The 16,479-nt window shown below is 38.2% G+C and overlaps 1 protein-coding gene across 1 annotated transcript in view; it reads left to right on the top strand.

Annotated features, from left to right (window-relative positions):
- Positions 1-16,479, top strand: part of plce1 (phospholipase C, epsilon 1) — a 98,801-nt gene that overhangs the window by 40,778 nt on the left and 41,544 nt on the right. Inside the window, exons 4-8 of the mRNA XM_016240709.1 lie at positions 10,136-10,157; positions 10,191-10,452; positions 12,859-13,004; positions 13,715-13,973; positions 14,322-14,530. Of these exons, the coding sequence (XP_016096195.1) occupies positions 10,136-10,157; positions 10,191-10,452; positions 12,859-13,004; positions 13,715-13,973; positions 14,322-14,530 (898 nt within the window). The remainder of the gene's footprint in view (positions 1-10,135; positions 10,158-10,190; positions 10,453-12,858; positions 13,005-13,714; positions 13,974-14,321; positions 14,531-16,479) is intronic.

Below are 16,479 nucleotides of genomic sequence, written 5' to 3'. Positions count from 1 at the left end.
TCCCCCCCCCCCCCCCCCAGCTTAAAGGCTGTTTTTTCTATGTATCTTCAGTGTCTTTGTGGATCCTCTGGACAGAATTACCCAGGATTTGGTTGATTGGAATGCGCAGGTCATTCCCTAGAGATCACTAACTTTGTTTTTCCACATCAAGCCCACTAGTGTTGACTTGGGACACTGGAAGAAGTTGAGATTTTGGACTATTTAGAGCATTTATTTTCTTATCATTCAAATGCTACTTCATCTTTTCAAAGAAGTGTTCTGCGTTCAAAGTAATGCATTGTGGCATTCATACTTCTAACCGTTCTGGAATGATTTTCCACAGTGATTTCAGAAGCTAGTCTTTGTTGCAAACTTTGTCACAAGCACCACAATTACAGAGTAGAGTAATAGATAATACAAAAATAGTTAGATAATATTTTTTGCATGAGAATAATTGGTTTCTTTTGTTAACACAATCTTCTTTTGTGCAAAATAATGACTTTGCTTTATTATTGTGTTTTGTTTTCTTTCATTCTGAAGAGAACATAGCAGTTCTTTTGGCTGAAAGGTGATTCATGAGGAGGCCTCTTACAGGCGCCGCAGAAGCAGGTTATGAACTAATGAAAATCATCTCTGCTCCATCGAGGGCTGTGTAACGTGACCGACGCGGGGGAGAAGGGTGTCAGTCTCTGACTTCCTCAACCCTCGGCTCTCTCACTTTGGCCAGCCAAACGATTCAAACCATGCACTTCAAACGCCTGCTTTGATTTGCAAAAAGTCAGACAGTGCTCTCCCTTTAATTTGATTCTGGCCGCATTAGCTTATCACCTGGCGCTCATCCATTTAGTGTGTAACCTTCAAGCCCTTCGTGAGACATGTCGGTGTAAAACGATCCTCATTGATTCGAATGCATAGCGCTCTGGACTAATTCCAAGGTGACATGACGTCTGTGTGGGACCATGAGTCAGTGACCCTGGTATTCGCGGCCTCATAATTAAATACACAAGCATTATTTTTCTCTCGCGAGGAAGTTCAGGCATCTGGGCCAAAATGCAATCTGGCCCCTCTCAATGGACACCATTTTTGGGCTTTTTAAACATAGTGAGAGGTAAAGATGTTCTGCAAATTAAATGACACCAAAAATCTCATTGTGTGCTGAGCTTTAATAGCTGTTTTGGGCAGCAAAGTTGGTTGTAATCTGTAGTTTTAGACCGTTTTGTTGGGTCAGTCAGTGAAATGTTTTAGTTTTTGTGAAATGAACCTACGAAGCCATGGTGTATGTGGTTAATTTTTTACACCATACAGAAGTCTCATGTTTATTTTAGCAGATGGCAGCGTTGCGCACCTGAAATCTGTTTTACATGTTGTCCTATTTTCCTTTTAAAAAAATGTTTTTTTTTTCTTTTCTTTTTTCCACCATTCAAATGCAAACAGCTAGTAAAGATTGAGCTTGATGATGAAAAAGATATTTAAATCCTGCTTAACATAAAGTCATGAGGAGCTTTTGCACTGTAGCTGACTGTAGAATTTGATTTGCTTTTGATTCAGGTATGAATGAAACAAATTAGCATCAGGGCTGAACAATACGGATGGCCTGCCAACCGGGGGTATTTCAGGCCAGCCAGAACAGTCACTTGCATTTTCAGGGTGATAATTTTACATTTATTGGTCTTGGACATCCATTGTTTATGCTTTGCACAATTGGGTCATTCCATGTCAAATCAACCAAATTTCAGAAACTTCCCCGGCTCTAATTTTTGATTTTGCCAATATTTTTTCTAAAGAAAGATAAACATGTATGGTGATGAAAGTCAAAATATTAAATGTCACAGATGTGTATTTACTGAGTAATCCACTGTTTTGTAGAAGGTGGTCAAAATGACAATTTTCACCTGAAATTCTGAGCCAAATTAGCGGGGTAAAAATGACTTCATAAAGATGGCATCGACATTGTTATTTTTACACAGAGATTGGTAGGTCTATTAGTAAAATCTGTTGACTTTAGCAATCTTTGTTGCATTATGTGCCAATGGTGACTGTTAAAAAATTAGAAAAAGCACTTTTCATGTTTTCTTCTTCAAAGTTTGCATGCCTGTAACACAAGAAGTATAAAAGATATCTTAATGCCCTTTTAGATTTTGGGTCTTAACAAACTTTCCTTTTGCCATCTTCATTTTCAAGGCAATATTGGAATTTAAGTATGCCTCAAGAGTAAATTGTTAAATTGCGCACATTTTTAGTGGCCAAAAACCAAATGCGGGTCACTTTGCATAAAGATAATACTTACTTTCTGTTAAAGAGGAATGTCTGAAGAACAAATAATGTTGAAACTAGAAATGTATCTTTTATGGATCTTTTGACCCTCCTCTACAAAATAGTGGATTACTCCGTAAATATACATCCATGAGATTTAATATCTTGGCTTATATCACCAAACATATTTGTCTTTCTTAAGAAAAAATATTGACAAAATCAAAAATTTGAGCCGAGGACCTCTGGTTGAGTTGACACTGTGATGTATTCAACATTGTTGTTGTAAATCCTGCTGATTTGTCACCAAGATAATATTATTTAACTGGCTAACATAGATTTTAGGTTATGTCGATATAGAAAAATTTACTTTTACATTATTTACACTGTAGCTGTAATAATTTACAGCTTGCTTGCATATTTTCTTTTGCAAAATAAAATGGTAATACAATTTTTTTTAACAAAAAATAAAAATGTATATACTTTTCCATAGTCTGGGGTCGCTAAGATTTTTTCAGTGTTTTTAAAAAAAGCTTCTTCTGCTCACCAAGTCTGCATTTATTTGATCAAAGATGCAGTAAAAACAGTAATATTGTAAAATATTATTACAATTTAAAGAGCGGTTTTCTCTTTTAATATATTTTAAAATGTATTTTTTTTCCTGTGATGCAAAGCTGAATTTTCAGCATCATTACTCCAGTCTTCAGTGTCACGCGATCCTTCAGAAATCATTCTAATCTGCTGATTTGTTGCTCAAGAAGCATTTCTTATTATCTTATCATAATATCTTTCATTATCAAATAAATTGATACGTTTCATTAAATTCTGAAATGTACATTTATAAATGTATTTACTACCACTTTTGATTAATTTAATGTTTGCTTGCTGAATAAAAGTATTGCTTTCTTAAAAATCTTACTTAACAGTAACAGTAGTGTACATGAAAATGCATATTACTAGCACATAAAAAATGTATTTCTAAAAATAAAATCACTAATGAGGAAACAGAAGGTACAATTTTAAGAATCATTTATAATCTGAACATGTCTGTGGTCATTACGACCCTGCATACACCCCTTTTTCAACAAAATGATGCTCCAGCAGTTGAATGTGTTTGTGGTAATTGAGTTTGTTCTATTTGAAGTCTAGTGCTTTAGAGACATTACAAAAGATCCGTCTCTAAGATTCATCTCCCATCTTTACAGCAGCAAAATGTTTTATTAACCCCATCCACAGGGGGTCAGGTTCACAAAGGAAAGCTTTTTGTATGGGAGCAAACAGTTCTCCACTGAACACATTTTGAATATAGTGAGACACTCATTTGAGGAGAATTCTAAAATAACGATTATAATTGGGTTACTCAAAAACAATACAGCAGCATGCACACAGAGTTTCAGTGGTGATGAATAGAGGTGGACAGGAATAGCGGCGGCTGGGTCAGGTCAGGAGAACACACTCGCTCACGTATGTGCTGAATGAGAGGTGGCTCTGTGCTCGCAGAAAAAATGCAAACTCTGAGACAGTCATGGTGTGTTTATATGGCATTGAGATTTCTGACTGCACGCTGATGACGTGTTATGAGTGCATGTGCAGGAAATTGCAAACCTTCATCTATATCAAATGAAACTTATTTACTTTATTATCTTTTGTATATTGAGATGTACTGCTTAAATAATGAAATTAGAAAGTGTCCAGGGGCTTTTAAACTTGGAAAAACTGTCATAAAATTTGTCCATTCTTGACTTGTGCTCTTAATTCCAAGTCTTCTATACAATACATTTTTGAGAAAACGACTAAAATTTAAGTTGATATTTATTGGAAATTTTCTCATTTGCTATAGATCTCAAACTCCTCCACACTACATATTTAAACTTTGGTTATGACACAAAAGAACCAACAACATTTGGTGTCATTGACGTCAAACCTGGCATAGTGCCTCTTGACAGCCCAATTTTTTGACACCTCTGGAGGGGGAAAATGTGAATAATGACTTAAATTTCTGTCACAAATCTTTTGTGTGATTTCCAAGGTTTGCATGGTATGGGCTAATTTTATGACACTTTAATGAAAATTTTTGTCCACTTTGGAGCGTGACATCCCTACTTCACTGTTTGCTTTTGATGTATAGAAATGTGCAGCCTGAAAATTCTTTAAAATTTCTCCTTTTGTGTCATATGAAGGGAAGTCATACAGGTTTAGAATGACATGAGAGGCCAGATTAGGGCTGGGCGGTATATCGAGTTTGTATGATATATCAATATATATTTTTTATAATCGATATGGTATGAGGCAATGCTGTTTATAATGATATACAGTACTGTAGTTTGATATGACCACATCTGAAAAATAGCGAGTGGAAGACACTGTGTGAGCTGCTGCAGGAAAAGTGCATAATCCAATTTGTCCTAAATATGAAACAAGCTTTATATTAAGGGCTTTAAGTAACTCGTAAGATATAGTTAACATGTATAGTTTAAAGCTGCTTGCCCCGTCAAATGCTCTGACTGACTCATGTGCTGCTGACAGATACACTCACGCTGTTTAATGTGTGTGAGATGTGCTGTTTTCCTCAGTGCATAACTTACATTTCACAGGTGCATGAGCCTTCTGCTTTGCAATTCTCTGCTAAACTTTACAGACTTCACTGAACAAGCGCCGCAGCACGCATGCGCACCAAACAGACAGCGTGCAATGAAATAGGAGCGCAATAATTCTGACTTAAATATAGCTTATATTATGCTGAAATATTTGTAGTTGGACAATAAATGTGACAAATGTAGGTGTTTTTAGATTATAATTTTATAATGTATTGTGATTTTAACCATTTTTTGCACATAATATATAGGATAGCCTACATGGTTACATTTCACTTTATTTGTTTTCATAGCCTTTAATATGTATTTTTTCGTTGGACAACATTTGGCAGGATGTGAAAGTTGTTGTTTTTTTAAATAAAGAAATACTGAGATATAATGTATATTGTATATCGTAAATTTAGCCATATCGCCCAGCCCTGCGCCAGAATGACTGTGTTTCACAACAGTTATTGAAGTTGTTAGAGGTCTTTTCTATATTCAGCAACAAGGACTTTGACATGTCTTAAGGGATACAATTGATTCCAGTTGTTAATGGCTTTATAAATGCAATTCCTGTATCTACCGGACAGCTTTTCTCTGTGCTTAATGGAGCTTGGATGCATATGGACCATAAAGCTGTTGGATGAGCTCTTTTCTTCGATCAGTCTCTCTTAGGATGTACTGGGAAAGTTAATGATGGAAACGAGCATGCTAAAGCACATCCACAAAGTCTCATGCCCAAATTTAGGCTATAAAGTCATTGTTTGCCTATCAAGTTCTCATTGGACTCTTACCCAAGTCAACCGGCGAGCTCTTTACTGGTGATCAGAGCATGTTTGGGTGCTCGATTTCCTCGCCCTGCACTTAACACTATGTGTTGCTTTCATCTATGAGTAACATGACCTGCCAGGAAGGAGCAGCAGCCAATGGAGAGAGTAAGTGTGTGTGTGTGTGTGTGTGTGTGTGTGTGAGAGCAAGAGAGAGGGAGGGGAGTACGAGTGGCCAAACAGTGTGTGTGTGTGTGTGTGTATGAACGAGTGAGATATGCAGCGAGTCAGATTTGTGGTAGTAGAGAGCTGGCAGCTGCAATCGGGCTGAGTTTAAATGTGGCTGAGTGCCTCTCGCCGCTGCGGCGTGAAGCAGGGAGTCAGCGAGCCGACTGCCGCTCCGGCCACAACCATGAAACACTCCCACTCACAGAGGATGGACTACAGGCTGCTCAGTAAGTGACGCTTCAATTTGACCATACACACAACAGCAGGCAGTGCTGTCACTTGTGGAGTTATTTTCAATATAGAATCAATAGTGCTGTTCTGGTGGCCAGTGCTTGGTGTCAAGGACTAAAGTGTTGTGGTTTGTTTTTTGCTGTATAGAGAGTTAGTTATGTACTGTACTTGGCAGCTCGAGGTTTTTGGTGTATGAGACAAGAAAAACATTAGTCTAACACTAGTCAACAACCCTGGAAACACTGTTGTGGTGTTGATTTTTAGTAATATTTTATGCCAGACAGGCTGCTCAGTAAGTGACGCTTCAATTTGACCATACACACAACAGCAGGCAGTGCTGTCACTTGTGGGGTTATTTTCAATATAGAATCAATAGTGCTGTTCTGGTGGCCAGTGCTTGGTGTCAAGGACTAAAGTGTTGTGGTTTGTTTTTTGCTGTATAGAGAGTTAGTTATGTACTGTACTTGGCAGCTCGAGGTTTTTGGTGTATGAGACGAAGAAAAACATTAGTCTAACACTAGTCAACAACCCTGGAAACACTGTTGTGGTGTTGATTTTTAGTAATATTTTATGCCAGGTGTGCAATAATCAACAGGGAATATGCCTTAATGTTTGATTCAGGTTGCATAATTTGTTTGCGTTGAGAGCTGGCAGCCGTAGTCAAAAAGTCGGACAGGTTTGGTATGACAACAGAAATTAGTGATTGTCCCTTTAAAGGATGGAACAAATTCAGTGATAATATAGACAGTAGTTGAAGAAAAAAAGTCTGTGTAAACAGAAAATGGAAGAATAAGAATATGATTTAATTTAATTAATTTTATGTTTTATTTTATTGCATGCTTTCCTCACAATCCAGCCCTTTCTTCATTAATACATTAGGTTACGTAGATTGGGTCCTTTTAAACTGCCTTGCACCTAAAGTAAAATAATAAATAAAGCTTAATACTAAACTGAGCAATTGATTAATTCAAATATGTATGTAGTTTAATGGTACATCCACAAGTGATTTTGAAAGAGATTTCTATTTTGCTTGGTTGCAATGTTCTGTAGGCTTTCACTCTTTTGTTACACAAAATGAAACATGCTGCTCAAGGTTATTCTGAATGACTGTCTATTTCTAGTTTTTTCTTGCATCTTCATTTCAAATACTTTTTCTGAAGGTTGTAGAAGAGTCTGTGGGCATTTACCTTCATAACTCATTGAATACTGCAAATCTATCTGCTAATGTTTGGTACATGAAGCATTTACAGTATAATGTCAATATAGTATTAATAGACTAAATCACCAGAGAGGAAAATTTATTGTGCATTTAAATGAGTGACATCACTTTTTTGTGATTAAAGAAATTTTGTTACAGTTTCCCTCAGTCTCCCCTACATGTTCAGGACCGTCAGTGTAATGTTTTTATGGTTTATATAGCTCTTTCATCCACCTAGGCAGTTACAGGTTAATTGTTTTGCAGAAGCTCTTTCTATTAATGATTTATTCTCCATAGGAGATGGGATACTAGGGATGGTAGTGTAAGTCAAACTCACTGGTTGTAAATCAAACATGCATAAACCGGACTATTTCTGTCCAAGACAAAGGCTCTTTTCTCCTAAAGCTCTTGACTGATTTTAGGCCGGCTGATATGTTGTTTCAGCATGATGTCTAAATAAATCCTTAGATATCTGCCATCTCTGTTAATTGTATATTGCAGAGTGTGAACATAAACATACACTAATACACTAAACATTCACTATTTGTTTATTGCAACAGTTGTAAGTGGAATCACAATTATTTTTCCAACTTGTTGTGCTCCTCTAGCATATGCACATGTGTAGGAGGTGCACCTCAGCTGCTCTGCGTGTCCCAAAAGCAGGCTGTCTGCCATCGTTCACAAAACGAGCGCTGCTTTGTGTCTGCTTTAGACCTGCACCATGAGTGGCCCATGCATAAAGATCAGGGCATCTCATTCACAGCCTAATGCGGTGTATTCATTTCCTTCCATTTTGCTTCAAAAGATGCCATGTGCAAAGAGAATAGAACACATGTGATGGCTAATGAAATGCAAATGGTTATGAGACCGCATATTGAAGAGATGATGTGCCTAAAACTCACCTCAGAAGAACTCTTAAGTATGATAGGCCATTGGTTTAGTTTGAAGCAATACAAAGACAGCACAGCTCAGGTGTATTAAAACTTATCAATATTTATATATTTTTTAAGTTTGATTCCTTGTAATCTTGTAAATGTAATTGCATTTCCGAGCTATACTGCAAAGAATTTGTTCATATGTAAGTGAGCTGCTCACCTATACAGCATACAGTCTTGAAAACTATGCCATGTGCAAAGAGAATAGAACACATGTGATGGCTAATGAAATGCAAATGGTTATGAGACCGCATATTGAAGAGATGATGTGCCTAAAACTCACCTCAGAAGAACTCTAAGTATGATAGGCCATTGGTTTAGTTTGAAGCAATACAAAGACAGCACAGCTCAGGTGTATTAAAACTTATCAATATTTATATTTTTTTTAAGTTTGATTCCTTGTAATCTTGTAAATGTAATTGCATTTCCGAGCTATACTGCAAAGAATTTGTTGAGCTGCTCACCTATACAGCATACAGTCTTGAAAACGTATATTCCTGATTCATAATATTTTATATATTATTTGTGCATTTTCCTTTTATTGAAGTATTGTCATTAACTTAGCAACATGCTAACATTAAAATGTAGAGCGTTTCAAACTGAGGTTTTGATAGGATACTTAGAGTCTTAGTGTGTACTAAGAAACACACCCTCATGTTCTATCAGAAGACTAGACTGGATACACAAATCAAACAGCACTCTCACTCTGCTCCTCCTGTTCCGGCGGTCGCCATGGCGGCGCGTTGAGCTGAAGGAGTCTGCAAACACTGCTTTTGACAGCTGATGCTATCCAGACAAGCATGATTCACAGTATTTGTATTATTTTTGCTTGACCTGCCCTTGAGCGCCATACCAGCATAACCGTTTTCTGATTACAATCTTAGGCGAGAGTGGAGGAAACAGTGGAGATATGTAAATGTGCCGAGACTTAATGAAAAAATACTGTGCCCGGTGATGTTGAAGAAATGATCCATCGGTGTCACAGTATATGGGCTATTGGGAATTTTTACAACTCTGTCCTGCATGGCGTCTTTCACTTTTACTAGACTGCGCTGATGAGTCACACAGTATACATTATTAAAGTCATTTGTTTTGTCTTTTGTGGTACTCTCCGGTTCTCTTAATTACCATGTAAATACTGTGCTTTATTGTATTACGATTGGTTTATCTATGTCTATGTTTATCTTTGTCCTTTGCACTGCACTGTGCTGAGCACAATTATCACCAACCCTGTCGTGAGGCAATAAAGAAGATGGATTCATATGTTGATATGAAAATGGTTTATTGAATTTGTAAATACCATTTTAGGGGCATGTAATAAATGGCCTATATAATGGCTCTGTTCCAAAACCTAGTGAGTTGCCTCGCTACCTGCTGACTATATAGGCAACTCCCTTCTGCATCCTAACTGGAATGGACCCTCATATGTGACTACCATCTTCATAGGGAAATTTGTGTGCTCTACTTTTGATTCAAAGTTCTTTGTAAATTAAATTTGGTTGATTATCAGTGTTTCTCCCTTGTCATCCACCACCATTTATTTTTTTCACAGAGGTTGTTGCAATGCATTCTGAAGGATGCATGTAAAGCTACCTTACAATATAGCCAACAATCTTAGTAATAAGATACCTCTTAGATGGCATAATTTTTCCTCCCACCGTTTGGAACAAGCTTTGTGCCGGGCAGCTTCTATGATGCCATAAAATGAGGAGGAAGATATAGCGATTTTAGAATGGAGTGGGGTGTGTCTTTAGAATGGCAAACCATGCAGATCCCACTGGGTGAATGCCATTTTAACTGCCATGTTTGCAAAGCAGCAAAATCCAGTTGTCTGTCATCATGTTAAGAAAATAGCAGAAAATTGGGATATAGTGTGGTCAGAGAAGAACATTAGAATTAGAGAAGGGAGTTAACGGCTACCTGTCCATACATATGTTATTCAGTATACTCCACTGTCTTTGTCTTTCTCAGAACGGCAGCTGTGCAGCTCCATGGCCAACTCTAGCATCCTCCCGTCAGCTGTGACGGGCATCAGTAAGGAACTAGCCGATCTGCGGCACCTCATCCAGTTCCCTGAGGAAATCGCCACCATCCTGACAGAACAGGAGCAGCAGCTGTACCGCCGTGTCTTCCCACTTGACTACCTCAGCTTTCTCACCCGAGACCTGGGAAGCCCAGAGTGCCACAAACGCCACCCGCACCTGAAAGCCTCCATGTCCGCCCCCATCATGACCACTCAGAATGACCACCACAACACAGTAGAAGACCTTGTCACAAGATTCAATGAGGTGAGCATTCATTAATGGTGCAGATTCGTTCCAAAGGGAACATAAGGGCGGTAGAGTGGTTTTGGCTTTGGAAGAAAAATTGAGTTGGACACCGAAGGACTTTTCTCATGGTTGGTTTGTTGGTTGCCATCACAAGTGTCTGTTTTACTTGGATCTTTTCACATTCACAATGTGTACCTACTTATTCAAACAGATGTGAGACTTTAAACATGAAAACTTCAAATATTGAATCATCAAAGCTGGTTATGTTTCATGTAAGAGTAGGTATCTAGACAACTTATGATTGGGAATAACTTGAAAAAAAGATTTGCGGATGCTTACAGCCTTGACAGTCAGTGCTAATTATGTAAGACTCCCAACTCAGGAAGGTGACCTTCACATGGCTTTCATATTGAAATCAATCTTATATCTTGTCAAGTAGCGTAATGCTCTAAGGAGTCATCTTTAATTGTTGAATGCAGTTCCTTGAAAGTTATTGCTTAACTTTCCATTGCATAGTTGTTTAGAAGAAACATTGAAGGTTTCCTGGCCGAAGGGAGTTCAGATCATAGGCCTCGATGCAATGTAATACTGTAAGAGCATAAAGTGAATGGATCACATAACAGGACTGTGCCTCACCCCTCCCACCGTTAATCCTAGTGTCCTTTGCGAACAAGTCACGGATTCCTCCTTTAGTGGATTTGGTTTGCTCTTTTACCCTAATGCTTCCTGTGGACTCATTCCTGCTTCAGCAATGTGATGTGTTATTTTGGTTATGCTGTAACCCACATAATACATCCCTGAAGTGTTGCCACTGGGTGTCCATGCACAACCTAGGGTTTGTGGTCTGTTGTCTTTGTTGCGGTCAGTTGTTTGTGGTCTTATTCGGACACTTGACCAGCGGCCGCCTTTGAAGCCCCTTCCAGGGTGCAGTGCAGTTTTTGGCAACTCTTATGTAAGTTTTTAATGCATCAAATCTGCTGTCTGTTCACTGCTAGCTGGCCGGCCTGTGCAGTAACTCAAGAGCAGCAGTCTGTCCGGTGGAATCCTGGCAAAATGGCATGAGCTCCAGTGTTCCGGTCCCCTCGTATTAAACGTCCCTGACCATCCGGGCCCCAGCAGAACTGTTTATGTAACTGACTGACTTTCTGTGAGGTGTATTTAGCTACAACACGCCATCGCATAAATATTTGTGCTCAAACTGATCGCTGTTATAAGCGCTCAGGACTAGAGATGGTCAGATTCTGTGACTTGGTGTTTAAAGAAAATGTGAGTGGTGATTGATCGTACAAAGACTCGGCACCACGAGACTGGGGTGTTCTGGGTGGTTGCCAGGGCGTTGCTATGCAGTTTCTACACCGATAAAAAAAAAAAAGGAAAATGTTCTGGTAATTTTCTGTTAGGATATTATCCATACATTTCCGTTAACTCTAAAACGCAATGCAATGCAGTGCAAAATTCAAAATACATGTAAAACACCTGTAAAAAAGCAATATGGAAAATTCCTTTCTATTAATAAAGCCCTTTTTTTTTTTTTTTTTTTTATAAGAGTGTATGGTGTTTTGAGTGGTATGCGGTTTATAGGATGTGCCGGGTGGCTGCCAGTTTGTTGCTATGCATTTACTGTCTTCAGCATGCTGCTATGCAATTGCTAAGGTTTTCCAAAGATCTTTAGAATGCTACTATGCGGTTACTGGGATGTCCTGGGTGGTTGACACTACATTGCAGTGCAGTTGCTGAGTGGTTTTAGCATGTTGCAATGCAATTGCTAGGATGCAATTGATCAGGATGTTCAAATAGAGCAATGCTTTGATAGCACCACACATTATTACACTTTTCAAAGTGAAACAACCCACATACAACTTAATTCTCTGCATATTAAGCTGACATATGAGAATATAACACTGGAGATGGGATTTCTTTCTTAGTTTACTTGTTTTAAAGCAAAAGTTCATCATTTACTTGCCCTCATGTTGTTCCAAACCTTTACAAAAGGTTATACCAAGTTTACACAAAAGTTTAACACACATTTTGAACCAGGTGTCCTGTCCACTGTGAGTAATGTGTTACATTTTGAATGTGTCTTACACAAACCCATTGTATGACTTCAAAAAACTTGGAATATACAGTAACCCAGCAGTTATATGGATCACTGTCTTGTTATCTGCGTTAGTGTTATGGGGTCCAGTGAGCTCAAATCTACATTTGTGCACTCAAATCTTCATTTTTCTTCGAAATGTAAATGAAATCACGTTTGAACTCCTTAGTTTAAAGCTAGAGATTTATGTTACACAGTCTGCAGTGTTTCTTCCAAATATATGTGAATATACACCAATAAAGTGAGAGAGTGAATAAAGGAGGAAGGTATCAGAGATCAGTATTTTCTCAAGATTTGACCTCAAACTAAAGTGTGTGTTGTGTATTTAGGTGAGCTCATGGGTGACCTGGCTTATCCTGACTGCTGGGTCCATGGAGGAGAAGAGAGAAGTCTTCTCATACCTCGTCCATGTGGCAAAGTGCTCCTGGAACATGGGCAACTACAATGCGGTCATGGAATTCTTGGCAGGTCTCAGGTATGGCATGATGCCTTGAATTGCTTGGTTAGAAAATAAATAATCCTTTGAGAATAAATGGTCCTCTCTGTTTGTATTGTATTATCCTTAACAAAGTGAGGAACATTCTTGTGTCATTGATTTGTTTTTAACAGCACATTTGTAACATGCCAAAGGATGAGTCTCACTGCTAGTATTACTGCTAATCTGCAACCCAAGTTACTTTCTTATTGGACTAGTTATCTATAATTTTCTATAAAGTTCACTCTCATCCAGCTCGGTGTCTTTTCCCACTTCCAAAGGGATTTTTTGTTTTCTTGCTGAAGATTAGTCGTCTATCAAAGGTTTTATGCTTTATACCATGAAGATTAAATTTAATACTAAAGTCCTCCAAGGCCGTTTTCACTACAGTCAGAAAATGTAACAACTTCTTGGAGTTAGCAGTGGAGTCAGATAGCTTTTTCCCCCACTTGTGTACCAACATGAAAAGCAAAAAAACAGTTTACTGGCTATTATGCAAAAATATTATATGACTTGAACCAAAATCTAACTGTGGTGACACATAATCATCTTTGAGGTCAAAGCATGTACACTATCTACAAGACTGCATCCCTGAATTAACTTTTAAATTACATTTGAAAACAAAAATGTTCAGAACCCTTGGGCAATATACAAACAGGGTGCCCAGAATTACGTCCCTGCAGCCTTGCTCACTGCTTACTCTTCCCCAGGTCTCGCAAAGTGCTGAAGATGTGGCAGTTCATGGACCAGGCAGATATTGAGACCATGCGTGGTCTGAAGGACGCCATGGCCCAGCATGAATCATCATCTGAGTACAAGAAAGTGGTCAACCGTGCTCTCAACATCCCAGGATGCAAAGTGGTGCCCTTCTGTGGCGTGTTCCTTAAGGAACTTAGTGAGGCTTTGGATGGTGCGGCCAGCATTATTGGACTCCGTCCATCGTTTGATTCTGAAGAAGATCCTGTTGAGGTGAGGATTAGGTGCTTCCAAAGAGTCATGATGACTAACACAGGAAATTGTATCACCACGGTTGAATTTAATTGCCTTTTACAGTTAAAATAATAATCTTGAGACCATTTTGGATAGCTGGAGCAATTACCTTTTCATCAAACATTTAACATGCCTGGTGAATTGCTTCCTGGCTTTACAAAAACCACATTAGTGATTCAACCAGGAAAATACATTTTGTCGCTTAGGTGACTATTAAATCACCCATGAACGCTTTTAAAGCCCACAAATCCACTCGTATTGTCCATAATTGTGGTTATTTTCTTTTGTGTGGAATCTCTGTGGTGAAGTGCTCTTTACCTTACACAGTTTGTCACCGACTACAATGGCCAGCAGCACTTCCTGCAGAGGGTTGGGAGCGATGGGCTCCACGGCTCAGACAAAGAGGCGACCGTCAGTAATATTCTGCAGACGATTCGCAGCTGCAACCGAAGCCTGGAGGCTGAGGAGCCTGAGGAGAAGGCACAAGAGATCACAGTTTGCCCCAAAAATTCTTTCAAAGACAAGAGCAGAAGCCAGTGAGTTAATTTTGGACCCTGTTTGCAGATATATGATGTGTTTAGTCTAATCCATATACACTGAGGCATTTTCAGTTTGTTATAAAACCATTAATAGTAGGGCTGGGTTTTGACACAAATTTCACGATTCGATTCTCATTTACAAGCTTTCGATTCGACTACCGATTTGATTCGATTCCATATCGATTATTTTGGATATATATCAGGTACAGTAGGCTACATGCCAAATTTTCTCAAGGAAAAAAAATCTCTCGACTAATGCTGTAAAATATACATGAGTTGGTACTAAGTTACATTACTTTGATATTGAAGGTTAAAATTGACTGATTTGTTAAAATTACACTTAAAATTACTTCAGTTCATTTTTTTTTTTAAATATAAACAATGGTGGCTGTCATAAAAACTTGATGGATTTATTCAAACATAAATTAAACCTTGAAGAACAGTACAATTTATAATGAATATGTTATTTGGTGCATATATTTAGCAGAATGCCCCTCTCTACAGTTTATTTTTCTATCTGACTAATGAGTTTATGGTCACCGAATATGCTTTCTGAGGTAAATGTGACGTTATGTGACATTGTTTACAAGCCGTTATATTAACGTCTTTGCGAGGCTGAAACACCGATTGAGCGATTACTTGAGACAGGATACAGCTTGTAAAGTTATACTCTTTCTTTTAACTTGCCTTCGGATTTTTATTCATGTTTATTTTGTGCTGAAGCTGGTATTAATGTGGAGAAGATGATCAGTTCATGTGCACCACACGCTGCTGCGTCTACTCTGTTGAACTGAGGTGCTAAAGCGATCTGTCACTCCACATTAAACAGCACCAAAACGGCATTTATTGTTTGAATACTGCAATACAATGGACAGCATTTGAAATCTGAGACTTTGTTTCATATTAAAAGTACCAAAGCACAATGCTTATTGCGATATATTGGATAGGAAATGCCCTTTCAACGTTCCGTCCATTAACTGAAAACAGGCTAGACTAATCGATTCTTGGGATTTAAGAATCGATATCGTTCCGTAAAAATGAGAATAGATTAATATTGAGATATCAATATTTTTACCCAGCCCTAATTAATAGGCTCTCTGCATAGAGGTTTGGGTTATTTCTTTGCACTTACCTGTGTTAAGCAAGGAGATCTATAATACCTAGCATTCGCATGAATCTCAATGGGAGTTGCTTGACTGGTGGAGGAACCACTAGATGTGTGTGATTTGATTTGACGTCTGCCATTGTTGAACATGGACATGTTTAAGTTTAAAGTTTTATTTGAGTCAATCACCTAAACTGTAAAATGAAACCTCAGGATAATGACTTCATAGCAACTCTATTTGGCTGTTATTGGGGTCAAAACCCAAAAGCATCGGAAAGAGAAAAATAACTAATTTTCAAGTTGTTGTTTTTTTTAAACCCCCACTTTAGCTTAAATAAATAATATCTGACAAAAAGTCTCTCCATTATAGTATGTGGTACTCAAATGAGTCTTGATATGTTTTTTATGAAGGTTATGGCTGGGTTGCTGTGAAATTCTATTCATCATAAACAACTCACTCAGTGTACATACTTTACTACTATTTTTCCTTTCTTGACAACCTTTAGATCATTTAAAAGAGAATGAAAGAACTACTGTAGCATGTGAGTGCTCCGAGTTTATTTTGAACCTTTAAACATCTTATCAATTTATGAAAAGATTTCCAAAGACCTTCCATTTGACTGCAATGTTTCTCAGTGGAACATGTTGTTCTCATGAGTTTGTTTATGCATGTTGACCTACGTACAGAGCAGAAAGCAGTGAGTTTGTAGTTCTGTTTGTCCTCAATGCTGAGGCAGTTTTGTTGTCCGCAGGAAGGTGCTCATATCGGTTGTTAATACTGTGTCTCTGGAGAATCTCATTGCCTTTGTTGTAGACTCCATCCCAAGCATTTTCATCTTTC

This window comes from Sinocyclocheilus grahami, unplaced genomic scaffold (assembly GCF_001515645.1).
Source record: "Sinocyclocheilus grahami isolate Dianchi unplaced genomic scaffold, SAMN03320097.WGS_v1.1 scaffold599.1, whole genome shotgun sequence".
NCBI classification, from domain to species: Eukaryota; Metazoa; Chordata; class Actinopteri; order Cypriniformes; family Cyprinidae; genus Sinocyclocheilus; species Sinocyclocheilus grahami.
The sequence above is the reverse complement of the archived record's forward strand: the minus strand, read 5'-3'. Positions and strand labels throughout refer to the sequence as shown.